The sequence below is a fragment of the Coturnix japonica genome, chromosome 22 (genome assembly GCF_054131305.1).
Source record: "Coturnix japonica strain WE chromosome 22, WE-NBRP24, whole genome shotgun sequence".
NCBI lineage: Eukaryota > Metazoa > Chordata > Aves > Galliformes > Phasianidae > Coturnix > Coturnix japonica.
Window position 1 is genome coordinate 3039930 of NC_140684.1, and position 18790 is coordinate 3058719.

General features: G+C 43.9%; 1 protein-coding gene across 4 annotated transcripts; it reads left to right on the forward strand.

The window, feature by feature from the left end:
- The first annotated feature begins 3660 nt into the window (after positions 1-3660).
- On the forward strand, positions 3661-18442 carry HEATR6 (HEAT repeat containing 6). 4 transcript variants are annotated; one of them, XM_015881209.3, is made up of 20 exons: positions 3661-3877; positions 4052-4159; positions 4765-4905; positions 5899-6014; positions 7039-7153; positions 7414-7515; positions 7590-7727; positions 8563-8846; positions 8960-9137; positions 9459-9665; positions 10212-10311; positions 10513-10868; positions 11778-11900; positions 12470-12556; positions 13541-13675; positions 14845-14967; positions 15989-16113; positions 16776-16872; positions 17029-17233; positions 17717-18442. In XM_015881209.3, exons 1-20 carry the CDS (start codon positions 3677-3679, stop codon positions 18265-18267), a joined length of 3492 nt encoding a protein of 1163 aa, XP_015736695.2. In that variant the 5' UTR covers positions 3661-3676; the 3' UTR covers positions 18268-18442. The 4 variants fall into 4 exon arrangements, 3 of the variants coding, with proteins under 3 accessions (XP_015736695.2, XP_085378047.1, XP_085378048.1); XM_085521921.1 differs by lacking the exon at positions 17029-17233; XR_014936428.1 differs by lacking the exons at positions 14845-14967; positions 15989-16113; positions 16776-16872; positions 17029-17233; positions 17717-18442 and having other exon boundaries at positions 12470-12670.
- The last annotated feature ends 348 nt before the right edge of the window (positions 18443-18790 follow it).

An 18790-nucleotide genomic window follows, 5' to 3' on the forward strand; every position in this document is an offset into this window, starting at 1 on the left:
TCCCAGCCTGGTGTGAATTGAGTACTTTCAGGGGGAGGAGACTGCTGGGAGCTCTTCTCTCCCGTTGCATTGGTTACAGCCCATAAAAACATCCCAGGAATTTGCCACAGCAGTCCCTCCATCATGAAGGCAGCCTTTGTTCCCAGAGTCACAGCAGCACCTCTGAGCAGCATGTGTGGGCTGGGGGCTGTAGAGCGGGCTGGGGGCTGCTGTGGGGCACAAGGACCCAAACCACAACTGGGCAAAGTGTTTCCCAGTGTCTTGTCAGGACAGGGTTTCGCCCTGTGCTGCTTAATCTGAGTCAGAGAAATGGAAATCCTATCTTACGCAGACATCTTTCCATGAGCAAGAGGTTACATGTTCCATTCCAGGCTCAGGATCTCATGCTGGTGGTTTTGGGGTCTGGGTGCAGGTGGGATGTGGCCCCACTGCCACCGGAATGCAGCAATAGCTTGCACCCAGCCCACAGCACAGAACTGGGAAGAAAGAAGTGTGTTTTGTTTTTGAGGAAAGCCCAAAACGCTTTGATGGGGACAAAACCTCTTTTGTCAATCCAGTTCTAAAAGTCTTTCTTGAAGGGATCACTCTGACATGGCAGAGAGCAACAGACCCGGCCCGTCAGCCAGTTTGGAAGGGTCAGTCCAGGCCTGTGCTGCTGAGGATCCCCTGAAATGCTGGGGCTGGGGGCAGGTACAGCCTTGCCCTTTCTAATGAGGTCCCTGGGTGCTGTGTCCCTGGTGCTCGGTGGCTCACACAGCGCAGGGCTGGCTGTGACTCAGCAAGCACTGGTGCCAGGCCTGGGCTTTGTGTTGTGACTGTCCCCAGCAGCACTGACACCTGCAGTTCCGGCAGAGCTGGGCTGCTTCAAGACATCATGGTGCTTAAATATCTTACAGAAAATCATTAAGCAATTAAACTGGCAACTCTCACATCATATGAAAAGCAGCCTGTAGTCTGTATAGTAAACAGGGCATTGCTTTCTGTTCTTCCTGGGTGTCTTCTTGGAGTCCAATCCTTGCTTCAGAATAACTATAATTATCTCTAATTGCCATTATTGTCTAACATTTTTAGCATTTTCAAGTGCAAACTGTTAGTTTTTCATGAAGATACAATTGGCAGCCAGGGTTCACAATGAAAGCAATTAAAATCCTGTGATTGTTTCAAGCCTGCTTGTCTACCACGGTTTCAACCTGCATCACTTGCCAAGACATAGACCAGGAGCTCAAGAGAAATGCAGCATTTATTTGGTAACCCAGCAAAGCTACAACCCCTCGCTGTCTCCAATGATTTGTATCTATGACACTTTTTGGAAGGACAAGAGGGGAGGGGAAAGCAAGCATTTTCTAGAATACATCCCTGGAGAAAATACAGCGAAGATAAAATTATGCACATGAATTATGCAGATGAATTATGATTTCACTCCTATTTTTGTTGGGATTAGCTCATGGTTGGTGTGCATCCCTGGCAGCCAGCACAGCTCTTTCCCAGCCCCAGCTGCTTGCTGCATTTTGGATCCCACATTCCCCTCCCAGCAGACAAGAGTGATTTGAGCTGCTCCTCAGAGTTCCTTTATGGCACTTCTGAGCTTCTGCAGAGGTGGCATGGGGATGTCTCAGCCTCTGCCAGATCCAGGGAAGACAAAGCCCAGGCAGCAGGAGCACAGGCTGGATCACAGCTGACCAGTATCTGTTGCACCCCTGAATCACTGCACTGAATCTCAGCAGTGGCTCCCAGCACAGCCTATTTATGCCACGTTAAATAAGTCTGGTAGTCCTTCCCAGAAATAGCTTTGGAAACCTGAGCCCTGGTTCTCAGGAGGGCTGGGTGACCTCAGAGTGCAGCACTTCCATTTACAAGGAGGTATAATGCCCTCACTGGAGGGAAGGAATTATCCTGATGAACCAGTTAGGGAGACGAGCAGGGGATCCTGATGGGATGCAGGGCCCAGCAGTGTGGGTGGTCTCCCTCCTGCTTCCCTTGGGTGCTGGGACTTCTCTGGCCATCCCACATGCTGTCCCCCATCCTGCCACAGAGCAACATCCCTGACAGCGCCAGCAGTTGCTTGCATGACAAAATGAGATTAGGAAAATATTTCAAGTATCCGTATCTGTCCTTCAGGGGCAAACAAGCCTGGAGCCAGCACTGTTTGTCCGTCAGCTGGCCTGCAGCTTGGGAAAACAGACAGAAAGCAGTGGGAGACACCTTTGGCACCAGCAGAGATAAAGCTAAGTGCTGCTCTAAATCTGCACGTGCCTTTGGAGAACTGCAGCACCTTGCTGGGGGGGCACTCACTGCATCTCCATAGCCAAACATCCCAAGGAGGAGAATCTGCATTTTGTGTTTGCTTCCCTGGGCAGGAGGATTTTCCTTGATTCACATTTAATCTGCTCTGAAATCATGCTGATAAGAAGTGAAATGTCAGCATGTTTGGAGGCAGGACTGACCTGGAGCACCTGGCAAAGAGACTCCCTGGAATTCTGATGAGAGTTACAGGCTGGTTATTCTCCAGGACAGCTATTCTCTGGTGGGCAGCTGGGGCAGGGCAGGTGAGACCCACCCAGAACTGACTCTGGGGCTGCTGCTGTGTGGGGAGGACACCTCTCCATGATTCTAAGCCTATCACAACTCCTGATATCAACAGGGAAAGAGATTGCACTACATCTTGGGGAGCCACGTTCCATTCTTCCCTGGGAACTTCAAAGGAGCTGAGCAGTCCAGTTCCCACGGATTCACTTTGAAAACACCAATGTCAAATCATAACACACAGAATTACAGGGGGAAAAACAATCCACCGCACTTCAGCCACTGTTTTCCTACCAGTGAGCAGTCACAATTTATCAAATGTCAGCTAACACTGGAAGACATCCCTACAGTTATTGACTATCCCTCCAGTTACTGACTATCCCTACAGCTATTGACTATCCGTACAGTTACTATCCCTACAGTTACTGACTATCCCTACAGCTATTGACTATCCCTACAGTTATTGACTATCCCTACAGCTACTATCCCTTACAGTTACTCACTATTCCTACAGTTACTATCCCTACAGTTACTGACTATCCCTACAGTTACTATCCCTACAGTTATTGACTATCCCTACAGCTATTGACTATCCCTACAGTTATTGACTATACCTACAGTTATTGACTATCCCTACAGCTATTGACTATCCCTACAGTTATTGACTATACCTACAGTTATTGACTATCCCTACAGCTATTGACTATCCCTACAGTTATTGACTATACCTACAGTTATTGACTATCCCTACAGTTACTGACTATCCCTACAGTTACTATCCCTACAGTTACTGACTATTCCTACAGTTACTGACTATCTCTACAGTTAATATCCTACAGTTACTGACAATCTCACATTTACTGTGCAGAAAGAGGCTGTTTTCTGGCCTGTCCCAGCCTCACTCAGCTGTGTGCTCCTCTCTACGAACTGCCCTTCTGACACTTCTCATCCTTCTGAGATAATAAACAATACTTTACAAAATGAAGTGCTGACAAAAGAGACAAAACCAAACACGGGCTGTGGCAGGAGGAGCCGACCAGGCCCAGCACTGCCCCCTGCCGCCATGGCCGCCCCGCAATGTCCCCCCTCGGCCGCCGTCGATGCCTCGGAAGTGTTCCGCGTTGTCATAGCGATATTGCCGGAAGGGCGGATCATGGCGGCGGTGGCGGTGTCGGCTCGTGATGCGGTGCCGGGCGGCTCGTTCCGCCGGTACCTGGTTCGGTTGGGCGCGCTGCGGACACAGCCCGGAGCGGAACGTTCCGCCGGCGGTCGGCGCACCGAGCTGCACCTGCTGTTCGACCAGCTCATCTCCGAGAACTGCGGGCCCGCGCCGGCTGCGGGGCCCAGCGCGCAGGTACCGGGCGCTGCATCGTGCGGGGACTCGCAGCCGCCTGGGGCCCGTCCCGTGTCGGGTGTCGGGCGCTGCTGGAGCCGGCGGGACCGTGTGAGGCACGGGGAGCTGGGGCGGGGCCGGGGCGGCGCGCTGCTGTGCGGCCTGACGGTGACAACGCGCTGCTTCCCTCCCCAGGATGTGTGTGTGCTGCTCGCACAGGCCTGTCAGCTCGTCCACTTCGACCAGGAGCATCTCGTCAGCAAAGTCTGTCAGCTCATCCATCACCTGCTCAACAGGTTCCAGGTACGGGAAACTGGCTGTGCATTAACTGCCCTGTGCTGTCTGCCTGCTCCCACGTTGAGCCAGAGGGGCCTTTTGCCACTAATGTGGGGCTGTGGAACTGAACTCGTGTGGAGCTGCGTGCATTTTCAGTGCAGTGTTCGTTTACTCTTTGACAAGGTTCTGCCCTGTGGCTCTAGTGTGACTGGGGGCTTCCTCATGTAAAGGCTATTCTCTTGGGCAGTACTCTTGGCTATAGGATGCTCATGTGCACTTATCTGTTTCTTAAGTGTAAGTTTCTAATTTTGTGATGTTGTGTAATTTTAACAGCCAGATTACCCAAATCTGTAGATGTGGGGATATCAGTACACTGATCAGTAGACTAGGTACTGGAATAGGCTCCCCAGGGAGGTGGTTGAATCGCCATCCGTGGTTGCGTTTAAGAGCCATTTGGATGTGGTACTCAGGGATATGATTTAGTGTAGGGTTTTTAGAGATAGGGTTCTGGTTAGGCTGTGGTTGGATGTGATGATCTTCAAGGTCTTTTCCAACCTGGGTAATTCTATGATTCTATGATCAGTACAGGATAATGCTGTTTTCTTGACCATAATCCTTTTCTATTATGACAGGTGGTGGTCGATGAACAGAATTTGAATTTTCTTCTCTCTTACTGCATCTCTGCTCTTAAGCAATGCAGCTCTTGGACACACGTTGAAATTCTGCAAGCCTTAGCAGCTGTTGTTTACAATAATGGACCTAAATGTCAGAAGGTGTGTTTACAAACTAAGAGAAAGTATGCAAGAAAGAAAGGTTTTCATCCTTTACTCTTTCATCCTTTTTTTTTTTTTTTTCCTTTTTAGATAAAAATGTCCCTTGTTCTCAAATCACCATTCCTTTTAGGTTAAGATTAGATCCCAATATAATCATGCATAGTATTTGTGCAGAAGTTGAATTGCAGGTGTGTTAGGTGTGTATTTTAATAATCAGTATATAGCAAGATTTTTCCTATGCTCATTGATGGTGTACCTGCATGCAGCACTGGTAGGGTCCATCCAGGATCTGGTTTGAGCCAGAGGCGTACAACGGAAGAAAGGCACCAGGCTCAGTCTGCAGACAAAGTGCTTTGATCTGTCCATGTGACAGCCAGAAGGAACATGGGGAGCTTCGAATTGCAAGACACTGCAGTCTCTATTGAGGATCCTGAAATTTATCCTGCAGCCTGATTTGCTCTTTGCTGTGCAGTGGTCTCAAAACCATTTTGAAGCGGCAGTTGTCTGGTGTCATAGCCAAAGTTTGCACAAAGCTTCTTTTTGCTGCAGTGTAACTGGTAGTGTTTGATTTGATGAATTCTCTTGCTCTCCCCAGCTCTTGGCAGTTTGCATTGCAGTTTCTGCAGTTTGGCTGAAGCACAAGGTAGTGATGCTAGCAGTGCTGGAGCTGCCAGCTTGCGTGGGTTTGTAGCCTAGAAAACTGCAGAAGCTTGGTACAGCAGTTGTCAGTAACTTAGAATTATGTCTGGGAAGGCGGCATACATTGTGACTCAGTCTGAACTATGCTCACAGTACTTTTTTAAATACAAAACAGGAGAACTTTGGAAATAGTAATCTCATCGTTTTAGTAAACACAATCTGCCTGTGGAATTTGAAGATGCAGCTGATGAATCTTTTCTTGTAGCATAAATATGATATGTTTATTTACCAAACAGAGCCAGCAGGCTGAGGGAAGAGCATTGACCCTTAATGACTTTGGCTGCTTTGTTTTAGTACCTGCAGGATTTGCTGGGCAAGATGGGACTGCTGGTACAGTTCAGTGATCCTGCTCAGCCCGACGTGGAACTCAGGAGGGCAGCAGTACACAGCATGGCAAACCTGTGTCTCAGGTGCATACAGACTCTTACAGGTGGGGAGGTGGGTGCTTTAGATGATGTACATTTGACAACACAGACAGGTCTGCTCGGTGCCAGGAGCAGTGAACACAGGACCTGTAAGCTGCATATGCGTGAATTTGAAACGTAAGTCTTTAGTGCTCTGAGTTATTGATTGTATCATCTATGGATAGAAACTGTAAAGTCTCAGGCTTCCAGAAGCAGTGCTAACATGGAAATGTTTAGAGAAGGAAATTAAAAGTTTTGTCTGGTCCTGTAATGACTGTTGGGAGATTGTGGAATGTCTGTGCCTGGAGATTCAGAATCTGAATGGACATGGTGCTGTGCAACCTGTTCTGCCTGGCTGTGCTTAGAGCAAGGAGGTTGGACTAGACGGTCCCTTCCAACCTCGGCTATTCTGTGATTCTAATTTCAGGAAAATCACTTGTAATACTAGAATTGTCCTTTGAGTATTACCAAACATGCGGTAATGGCTTAAGGTAATTAAATGTGCTGGAAACAGATGCTTAGGAATCCATTAAAAAGATTTTATTTAATGACAAAAGCTACTGCAGCCTTGGCCAGCTTTTACTGTATGGTATTTAAGACAGCAGAGATTAAAGTGATGCAGTTGCCCTCTCTTTGTACATTAAATCAAGTAGACATTAGAATGTTTCAGCACATTAAAATGAAGAGATTTGGGAACTAAGAACTGACGGAAGTCATACTAGGTCCCCTTAAATGCAAATTCTTGCCTTTCATCATTTGTAGGCGTGACAGCTTGTTGAGCTATGCCTGGAGATTCATAGTAATTGAGAAGGTAGCCACAGAAGCAGAGAGCTGTAAGGCATGCTAGGATTGTGGGAGCTCCTTGTGCAGAAGGTTTCCCTTTGTTCTTTATAGTAGTAGAGCTGATCCTTTTCAAAGAGCTATCAATCTGTCTGAGGCCCTGCTCCACAGCCTAGAGGGGGGTTTGCATCCGAGTCTGGGTAACTTTATAAAGCTGTGAAGCAATGTTTTGTTTCTCACTTTTATTTAGTGTGCCTGGACAGCCATGCTTGGATGAGCCCTACAGAAGTGTCTGTTTTCAAACGTTCCTAAGTGTTCTGCAGTCTTCAAAAACCTCTAATGTAGATGACATTGTCTTTTGCATGGTAAGTGTGAGTCTTGAATACTCTGATTAGGAGATTGGCTGTTGGAATACTGGAGTTCGGAATGTAAGATATTTGGACTATTTTCAACTGAGATTTTGCTTAAATAGTTTACTTTTTTGTATTTGTTTTAATTGGACAATGTAAATAACTGTCATGGCAACTTTGTTGAGTGAAGCCGTAACTACTTAAAAAGTCATTTGAAAGATGTGAAGCTTCAGTTTTCTGGGCAGGAAAAGTAAGTAATGTGTTTTTGTTTTCAGTTGCTACAAAATGCATTGAAAGGTATCCAGTCACTTCTGAATGGTGGGAAGATGAAGATAATGCAAACTGACCAGCTTGGATCTCTCCTTGCGGTATTAAAGGTAACTACTTAAATTGACACTGAAGACACGTGCTGAAAAGGAAAAATACACAAACGTTTTTGTTTTTGTTTCAGAAATGTATGTTTCATGGGCTGCCAGGGCTGAGCATAGAGATGCCTGCAGCCTTGTATCCAGCTCCATTACCTCAGTATGACAAAAGGTCACCTGTCAAACAGGAGCAACCAGAGCCGGCTGCCTTTAAGCCCACAGGGGTAAGCTGAAGTAATACTCCTTTACTCATGTGTTTGTTGTAGTTGCATATTACCTGGTATGGGATTGGTGGCTAACAGGCTCTCTGTGTTCTGAGTGTGTGATACATTTTGTATTTTTTTTTATTTTTTTTTTTTGCTTTTATGTTATCAGTTGTATGTCTCTGAACTAATTAAAATGCTTTGGTTTTGCCCCGAGATTATAAATGACTCTGCAGAGATGGGTTTACTTGACTTAAGCTGAGTGCGTCAGTTATTCTTCTGCAGCCAAGAATCCTTGGCCTGAAGGCGTGGAATTGGAGCTTGCAGACGAGGCAGAGTTCTTTATTTTATAAACTGCATTTTGTCTCCCAGCACTTGGACAATTATTTGACTGTTTCTGAGAGAAGTCAGCTTCATCTAGCGACTGATTTAAAAACATATATTATTTTTTAATTATTGTTATTTTGGTGCTTTTTTCCCTCTTTTTTTCCTTGCTTCCTCGTCTGTTCTGCTTAATCCTTATACTGTTATTTTTAATGTACAGTGTTGTACATACTGCATCTTAGTGCAATCATATGTATTGTTGCACAGAAGATACTAAATAGTATAACTCTTCTGGGTAAATTAAATCTCATCTAGAAACAACTCTTGGAAACTAAAGCTGTTACATGTTAACGTCCTATACAGAGGGCATGATTTACTACATTGAACTCTGCTTTTCTTGTGGATTAAAAGTTGTTTTGTTTTCAGTTGGGATTTTATTTTTCCCTTGGTAAAAGATGTACCACTATAAAACGATTGCACATCTTCCTGGATATATACGTATATATAAAATGTAGCTTTCTTCATACAACAGAACCGAAGAAAGAAGTCCAAAGGAAAACAAAAGAAGGGAGAGTTTGCGGAAGAAGGAAAAGAAGATTCATGTGATACAGGAAATGAATCGAACCATGGAGCAGATGTGCTGAAACTAAACTTGGAGAACAGTCATTGTGTGGATCCTCGGGCTTGTGCATCAGATGTTGTATGTGTGCCTGCTGGGAAGGATCCCTTACCTTCACATGGCAATAGCTGGAAAAGAATCAGCAGCAGCGAGTCAGAATATTCTGATGCTGAAGGCGGAATACAGAGCAAAATGAGGTTATTGTTCTTCATGTAAACATAAAGCATAGTAGCATGTAGTACTAGGTTAAGTCCATTACTTTACACTTTTGCTATTTTTTAAATGTTTTTGTTTATTATTATTTTTTAAGATCTTATCAAGCCAAAGTTCGTCAAGGGGCGCTGGCGTGTTTCCTCTCTGCTATAAAGTCAATAGAAAAAAGAGTTCTTTATGGCTACTGGTCAGCATTTGTTCCTGATGCACCTGGCATTGGCAGCCCGCAGTCAGTGTCCTTGATGACTATTGCTTTAAAGGACCCTTCTCCTAAGGTGAGACAATCCTGAATAGATGAAGCATTGTATTTTCCATGTATTAATTACAAGAGTTGTCTTCTCTGGCCCTTAGTCAGACTTCAGCTGTACTTGTGTTGCTTGCTCTCTGTACCACAAGAAATAAAAAAGGATGTATCAGTTAAGGAAACCAATTACAGTCATTACTCATTTCTGGTGTAATGGCTCCTGAAGTTATACTGCATAGTAAGAATGTGGTACCAATCATGTGCTTGAGATGAGTATTTTAGAGGGCCTAGGAAAAAATAGTGGATTCTTAAAAGATCTGCTGTAGCTAACAAAAATGTTTTATTGTTTCAGACACGTGCCTGTTCTCTTCAAGTTCTCTCAGCCATTCTGGAAGGTTCTAAGCAGTTTCTATCTATTGCTGAAGATGCTAATGATCACAAGAGAGCTTTTACTCCCTTCTCTGTAACTATTGCTTCTAGCATCCGGGAGCTGCACCGCTGCCTGCTGCTAGCCCTGGTGGCAGAATCGTCTTCTCAGACACTAACTCAGATAATCAAGGTAAAACTTTCAAGTGCTGCATGAGAGCTGAAATTGGTCTCTAGACTTCTGAAGAAAGATTGCCTGAAAATTCTTGTGGCTGTTAAGGACCAGGGGTGAAGAAGGAGGGCAAATAGACTGAAGCCTTGTGATGTAGTGGCAACAGTGACCGAGGCTTTCTGCAAAGGCCTAGGCTTTTTTTTTTTTTTTTTTTTTCCAGTGCATTTTTCTTGTTCTGCATTTCTTTCTTTCTTTCTTTATTAAGATAAGTGAACCTATGAAATGATTCTGGAGGCTCACCCTGGCTTTGAAACCTGAATCTGAACAGCCTTCTTGAAAAGCAAAATTTTTTCATGGGCTGTTGAAATATCTTGATCTTTATACCAGGTCACAGTAGGAGCCAAGCTTGCAACCAATTTTCAATAGCAGATAATTGGGCCATTTGTTTTAAGGTGTCCTCAGATAATTAGCTGTCAAAAATGACCTAAACTACCATCATAAAATGCAATCTGTTGGAGGCCAGACACTGTAATCACTACGCCACGTATGCTCTGTTATGTGTTTCAGTGCCTTGCAAATTTGGTTTCAAATGCACCGTACAGCCGTTTAAATCCTGGGTTGCTGACAAGAGTTTGGAACCAGATAAAGCCATACATTTGCCATAAAGGTTTGTATTCTGTGTGAAGCCTCTTTGTATATGTTAGTCCTTAATTTAGCATTGGTTAATATACAATATATGCATAATTAGAGAAAGCATTACCAAATTGTATGTTATGATGTGTCTCATTTGAAAACGGATGGAGACTGATGCATCAATGAGATGCTAATTGACTGGCTTTCTCTTCCCCCTCCCTGTTCTTTCTTGCAGATGTTAATGTTCGAGTTTCTAGTCTCACACTATTAGGGGCTATCGTATCTGCCCAAGCACCTTTACCAGAGGTGCAGCTACTTTTACAGCAGCCCAGTTCTTCAGGGCTAAGCAACAGTGGTAGTGCAACCCCTCATCGTTTTAATTTTTCTGAGCAGTGGAGAAAAGCACTCCCCTTGGAAGGGGAATCTCCAGAGAATCCGTCAGGATGTTTGCCTCCAGAACCATGCTGGCTTATTCGTCTTTGTATTTCTGTCATTGTTCTGCCCAGAGAGGATTCCTGTTCTGACAACGATGCTAACTTTCCATCTGGGAGTGTTTATGAACCATCTCCTGTTCGTCTGGAGTCCTTGCAGGTGAGAATGAACAGTTAGCTTGTAAAGCAGTCATCTTGTACAGTATCACATAGCCTCAGGCCTGCTGAGTCTCATGGGTTGCCTTTGCTCCTAGCTCTTGCAGAGAGCTGTAGGCGAAAGCATTTGCTGGAGCAGCATTTCTGGTCTGTTGTGACTGAAAGAATGCTAACATTTTGATTCTGTGCTTGTGACCACAGCAAAACCACCCCGTAGTAAAGCTGCAGCAACGAGTTCATCTGCCTGTCATTTTTGTCTTTATTATTTTTAAATGTTTAGTTGTGTGTGCTGGCATCTGGTGAAGGCTGTGAGTCTCCCTCATGCAAATTCCTCCATACAAAATCTATCTTGAAGTTTTGATAGAAAATGGTGGGGGAAGAATTCTGCAATTGGTAAACAGAGTACAAAGAGCTGTGGGATGGTACTGGCGTGACTAAAGAAGTACTCATATATGTTGAGACTTGGCCATGTTTTTCTTCATGTAACCACAGAAAATGGTAATATTTTGTAATGTGCATCACAGAGAATCTCATACTTCTTCTGGAATAGTGCTTATTTGTTAAATCCAGCTTTGCAGAGCACAGCAGCAGTGTAGCAGGAGATGCAGAATGTATTGCTCTTACAGGCAATAGCTTTTTTCACTACAGGAGACTTCTCTTATAGTAAATAATTCATTGAGTTGCTACCTGATAGTGCTTTTGTGGCTCTTTTTTTGAACAGGGTAATGGAATCGGAAGGGTTTTAATTAGCTCTACTATTCTAGACATTGTGCTGTAAGGTGTATCTGTTACATTATAATTCAGTGTATGGCTGCTGTGTTGATTACGCTGTTAACATGCTTTCTTTATTAGGGGTATTTTGGTTTAATAGAAGGAAAAAACAATACTGAATTTATCTTTTGCTTGTGATTAGGTGTTAGCTCTTCTTGTGAAAGGGTATTTCTCTATGGCTCAAAGCTATTTGCTAGAACTTGGAGAAGTGGCTTGCAAATGCATGGAAGAAATGGATCCATCAATTCAGCTTCATGGAGCCAAAGTAAGTGTGTGAGGAAAGGCCAGTATTGTTCTGTCAGGTCAACTTTGTCAATCAGTGTGCTTTGTGAATACAGATGAGTAATGCTGAATGTTCAGAGAGTCTGCAGGTTTCATGTAGCAGCGCTCTGTGATAAACTGGTGCTTTTCAAAGTGGCAGTGTGCTGCACTTCCAGAAATGCATTGTGACCTTCCAGTCTTGAACTTTGAGCAGAGGTTTGGTACCCTGCTGAGTTCACTGGGAAGTTTGGGAAATGCGTGTACTACAACACTGGCCCTAATCTAATTTATCATCACTTGGTGCATTAACTGTAGTCTGTTACCCAATGGAAAGCTCAGGGATTTCATCTTTGCTCAACTGTTTGTTATAATTCTTTAGCTGGAGGCTCTGTGTAAGAAAGGCTTTTCCTCTGGGTCCTTCACTAGCATGGACAGAATAGAGCAAAAATTAATACTGGATCTCCTTTACCCAGAGAACAAAAATAGAGCTATAGACCTAGATAAAGATTTCTGTACTTTGGTGATACTTGAGTCACCCTGATAAAGGCCTGGTTGCCTTCTGCTTCCTTGCAGCTTCTGGAGGAGCTGGGCACAGGTGTAGTACAGCAGCACAAACCCGACTCAGCTGTTGCTCCTGAGAAGAGAGTACCAATCAGCATGGTGAGTGTGTGGGCTCCCACTCAGATTCTGCTTATTTGAACTTCCTTTCTTGAATTCCCTGCAAAGTTTCTGATGTGGAAACTGATAAATCAGTCACAGGAAAGCAGAAAGGAAGTAAGTACCCTGCAGCTTTATAGGTGCTGGTATGTACCATTTCTGCAGTTTTCTGCATTAATTTGGCATTTATTTTGGCTGGTAGGCAAGTAATCCTTTTACATGGCATTAACACTGCCTTTCTGCCTTTCCGCCTTTCCTTATCCATCTTCTTTCTGTCTGCCGTAAGTCAGCAAGCTGGAAGACCAGTTCAGGCTTTGTGTGTGTCTTTACTATCACATAAAAATGTGTTTGGAGTTGTGGTGAACTTGCACTGCTACAGGAGGCTGCCTAAATGTTCAGTCTGCTCACGTGTGGAGTGAGGGTGGCCACAATGTTGTATGTAACTTCAGAAATGTTTGTTGCCTGAGGCTGTTGTTTAGATGGGTTTGCTGAAGCTGGGGAACTAGCGTTGTAGTAGTAATGTAGACCTGTTTAGGTCTTGTTTCTGTGGGAAATGTTATAAAGTTCTTTAGATTAAGCTAAATTTTAAGCTTGTCACCAGTGACCCTCCCTGTCAGGAAATGTGTTCAGCAGCACTGGCTTCCTGTTAATTGATATGAATATAAATTGTCAGGCAAATGAAAATACCCATCTGTGTGATTTCAAAAATGGAACTGTTATTCTACCTAATGCAATCCAATCCAAGTGTGTGTGTGAGAGAAGGAACAACTTGGTGAACAAGTGCTTTATAGCACTACTAAAATGTCTTGAAAACATTTTGGTTTTGGTGCTAATTATTTTAGGATTCCAAACGGCTGTAATCACTTTTCTGTGAGATTATGCTATCTGCTGTATGTCTTCTGGATGACAGTAGAAAAAGACAAATTATTATAGAACTTCAGCATAATTGCTGAGTTTAAATAGGTAAGCTGTCTGCTGTGTCTGTAGGTTGTAACCTTCTGGACAATGATGTTGAATGGCCCTTTACCTGGTGCTCTCCAGAATTCTCAACATGCAACTCTTCAGACAAGTGCCTGTGATGCTCTGTCCTCCATCCTGCCAGAAGCTTTCAGCAGTCTGCAGGTAATAAAGCACTCCTATAAGCTCAGTGTTCTTACCTATGGAGATGTTTTCTTGACTACTGCATTATGGAAATATAAAACCCTTAACATTTACAGAGAAAAGGGAGAGAATGTTTTTTGCATTCAGAGTAAACCGTGACCATTGAAGACTGGAAAAGGCAATATTGGGAGTAATTAGTCTCACAAAACAATTAAACTGTGGGTCACAGAAGTTCTTTGGCCCTGCTGTGAATGCTCAGCCTTGGCTATTGATGCATGGGAGGGCAGGAATTTCACTGCACGAGGGAAGGGTGAAGGGTTGCTATTTTGCTGGTTAAGCAGTTGAAGGGACAGCTGGCTTAACAGCCATGGACTGTTGTTCACCAATTCACATGCATGTTTTTTCTCTTGGCTAGTTTTTAAAACATTAAGCTGCAGTGTTTGCCCTGTCGGAAGCAAATGAATATGTTGGCCCTCCTCTCCTTTTGCAACTTGAAATATGCTCTTAAACATGAAAGCCTTGGCAGTGTACCACCACTGCATTGTGCAGCTCCTTTTGTGTCACTGTGCCCTTCTTGATGGGGAGTACTTTGCCAGATCTAATTTGCCCAAGAATTGCCAGTGCAGCAATATCTCTGGAATTCTCAGCCTGGTTTCTCCCAAGTACAGCATGTGCTCCATCACTCTGTACTTTGATCTTGTACACTCTCTTGTCCCCATGGCTTGCGTGGGGTCAAGTCAGTGCCCACTCTGACCCTTCGCTCTGATGAAACAAAGATCTTTGTTGCGGGCTGGTAAACTGACAATCTGTCCAGGATGAACTTAATCTACCTTGTTATCCTCGTTCATGAAGTCGGAAGAGTGAAGTAAGACAGGAAAAAGCAACCTATCCAGTTTGTTTTACTTCTGACGGACCATTTACCTTCTGCATTTGGATGACAGTTAATATTTAGTTTCCTTCACAGTATTATCTAACAGCAACAGGATAACATTTTCTCTGGAAGCATTCCAGTTTCCTGTGTGGCATCATCAAATGCCCATCAATTTACTTTGAAAAGTACACTCTGAATAATAGTTTTCTATAGATTCCATGCATTAAGGTCTCTCTGAGTATTTGTTGGTTATTTTTCTTTGTGGGCCAATTTTGTTTTCTGTTTCCTCTTTTGTTGCCATGACTCTCTGTCATTTCAGAATGACCAGCAGATACTGTGCATCACTCTGCTGCTTGGCCTGAACCACAGCGAGACCCCACTGGTAAAAGCTGCTGCCGTACGTGCCCTTGGGGTCTACATTCTCTTCTCTTGCCTTCGTCAGGTCAGAACTAGTTAAACTTTTTCTTACTTTGAACCATTTTAGAATGGGTTTGATGAACCGTAAGATGGGGACATGAGTTCTTTCGCAATGAGCCTTCCTTCATTCTTTTGGTCTTTGGCATGTATCGTTTTTCTTTACTACCCCAATCTGCCCCTTGCCTGGTATGGGAACACAAATCAGTGAGACTCTGTGTGAGATGAAGCAGAACCCAGAGTGCCTCATCAGGGAGTCCAAGAAGAGGATAGGACCTTCACCAAGCTCTTGGAGACCAGAGTAGGAAAGAAACAGCAATAAAGTAATGCTGGGAAGAAGGGAGCAGCTGCACTGTGTTGAGTTTAACTGAAGATTTTGATGGGAAGGCTTCAGTTTTGCTTACAGCCATGAAGTAAAGCTTACACAGAGAAAAACACTGGTTTGCTTCCACAACAATGTGATCTTAGCTCGCATAGGGTAGCAAACTCATTTTTGCAACGTGGCCTTAAATTTTAACAGAAAATTATGCTGTAGCTGATATTGAGAGTTCAGTCCAAATATTTTGAAAGGAAATCCTTTATCGTGGGCAAAGGAATGAAAATGAAATATATAGTGCCATAGAAGAGATGATAAAACAAGCAGCTCAGCAGGGAGTTTGGCAAAGCAATTACTTTCTTAATGGTGGGATTTAATGAGTGTAAGAATGGCAGTCCAGGTAATTATGTTAAAATCCAAAGTAACTGAAGTACCAATGAAATTAAATTATACAGTGAAACCTTTCAGCAACTGCTACCCAGGAGAGTGGTGAACTTGGTCACCATGGAGGCTTGGACTGTTAATTAAAGATCAAACAAAGCTGTGCAGGAAGCACAGTAAACATGTTAAAAGTTGTCACCTAAAAAAAACATATGTTAATAAGGCGGTCTCTGTGGAGATCCTGTTTTCCCTGTCAACGCTCGTGTATCTGTCACTAAGGAAATCACCCATTTAAGTAGCAACGACAAAAAAAACCCACAACTTTTCTAATTGCAGATATTTTCTTTTATAGGATGTGATGTTTGTAGCAGACACAGCAAATGCAATCCTGAACTCCCTCCATGACAAGTCTCCCAGTGTCCGTGCCAAAGCTGCCTGGTCCCTGGGCAACCTCACTGACACTCTGATTGTCAACATGTAAGTGGAAGCACAGCCCCCCTGGGTGCCTGAATTGCTGGGGGGCAGTTAGTATCTAAGAGACAAAATCTGTGGTGGCTGTGTCAAAATCGAGTGCTTCTTTGTAACCTCTCTTTAGCCAGCATTTCTAGTCGTGTGCAGGGCAGTGGCAGCAGTATCCCACTGCCTTTGGTGTTGGATTCAACTGCTTGGTTTTGGATCTTGTCATTAGTTCCAGAGCGTACACCAAGCTTACTGCTCTGGTTTTTGTGTGTCACTTTGTGTAGCTGCGTATTCCTTGGTAACTTTACTTTCAACGTAACCCAAAAGTAGGACTGATGAATATTTAACACTTCTCAAACCAAAGACTGAAGGATGTCCAACCAACTGTTACATTTTTAACAGGAGAAATAGTTTTCATATATTCCTGCTAATGAATTGCCTCTGAGCAATTCATTGCCCTCTGTCTTTTATTACAGACTTAATGCATTGCTAACAGGCTTTCTTGCATTGATAGCTTGGTTTTAAATTAATAAACATAGTGGTCACATGTAGTAAGGTCTGCCTTACATATTAGCCTTCTAAAGAGTGAAGGTTGTTCATACGACTTTATAAAGGATTGTATCACATCTTTGAGAGTGGATTTTCTGAGCCAGTCTTTCACAGTGTGATTCTTCTGCTAGGGAAACAATGGGGCAAAGTTTCCAAGAGGAATTCTCTGATCTCCTACTGTTGAAGATGTTACGGTCTGCGACCGAAGCATCCAAGGACAAAGACAAGGTATGACTTAGGGAAAGAGGGTGGAAGATCATGGTTGCATTTTTTTATTGGAAAGGGCACTAGCTGCATGCCTGTGGGATGTTCTGCCCCAGCAGAATGGGAGCTGCAGGTCAGCATCCTCCTTTGAGAGCTGATGTTTTTGTTTTTCCTCTCCAGGTAAAGAGCAATGCAGTCAGGGCTCTTGGGAATCTGCTTCACTTCCTGCAGCCGTGTCACGTAGCACACCCCAGGTTTAGGGAAGCCATTGAAGAGTCTCTCCAGGCCCTTGTTTCCACTGTTGAGAGTGAGGCCACTATGAAAGTGCGCTGGAATGCTTGTTACGCACTGGGCAATGTATTTAAGAACAGTGCCTTGCCACTTGGTGAGTAGCCTTGTCCCCGTGGCTCAGTCTTTGTACAGCAGGTTGTGGGGTTGATAAGCTCTCTGTTAGAAATGTGTTGCAGAAGAGGGGAGAAAGCAAACGGAGCTGAATTGTGCTGTCATATCCAGAAGTGCATCTTTCTGGGAACTCTTATCAGTGAAGTAGGTTCAGATCCTGAAAATGCTGATATGGTCTTAACTGTGCTACCTTCACTTGGATGCGTCATGTTAGAAAGGAATGGGATCATAGTTGTGGATTAGAAATGGAAAAGCAAAACGTTTTTACTCTCGGTAAAACGTCAGCAGGTTGACCTGCTTTAAAGCTACTTTCATAGCTCGTTATTTGCACGGATCTAATTAGAGAATACAGAACACTTAAACCATTAAATATTTAGGAGATACAGTCACCATTTTCTTTGCTATTTTGAGTGACCAAAACAGGTTTGTGGTTTTGCTTTTATCGTTACTATTTATTTACTGACAGGAGAGGCTGCTTGGACCACACAGGCGTACGGGGCTCTTTCCTCTGTGGTAAAGTCATGCAAAAACTTCAAAGTCCGCATCAAATCAGCCATGGCGCTCTCCATCCCCAGCAGGAGGGAATGCTATGGACACACAGAGCAGTTCTGCCACGTCTGGAGTGCCTTGGTGGAAGCCCTGCAGAAAAGTGAGGACACTGAGGACTTCCTGGAATTCAAGTACAGCGCCAGCCTCAGGACCCAGATCTGCCAGGCTCTGCTCCATTTGTTGAGTCTGGCGACTAACACAGACCTGCCACTCATCTGGGAAACCATAAAAGCAAATGGTGATGCCATCAAATCTTACGTTGTGCAATATATGAAATCTGGAGTAGAAGACAACGAAGCAGGAACGCACACAGACTTGTGTGAGAGAGAGAGACTATTGAAAGGAGCTATTGAACATCTGCATGGGGTAGAGAAACAGCCAGAGTGCAAAACTGGAGGGAGGGTGTCTGTTTATCTAGAGGAGATCTTGACAAACCATGTTGGTGCCACTGAGTTAACAGAAGCCTAAAATGGAGTGACCAGAAACTTGCTTTGATGGTGCAAAGAGAAGAAATGTGCTGCTTTCATTTATGCAGAGCATCCAAAAGAATGGTTTCCTGTTGATGCTGTGAAGCAATTGATTTCCATCCTAAATCACTCCTTGCACCTCATTAAACAGTTCTTAAGTTTTTGTTTTCCATGAACTCTAGAAGTTGTTCTCACTTGGTTTTGTTTGTAACTGTAACGGTGTTCCCCCTTGAAAAACAAATGCCTTTTCCTTCTTGGTATGTTTTATAAATGGAGCCTGTTGTGTGAGCTCCAAGAGCATTTTTTTACTAATGCTGCTATATTCAAAATCACTTTTGTAAAAGAGGGATGGGGCAGAATTTGTTTTTTTTAAGCACTGCCCATTTTGCTGCTCTGCTGTTCCTGCACTAACCCCAAACGTGCCAATATTTGAATACCAGCTCAGAGCAAACATGCTTTGCCTTTAACTGTCTGTTCCTGGTACCTCACACCTGGATTGGCCTCCCCTCCCCGCTGCCTTCGCT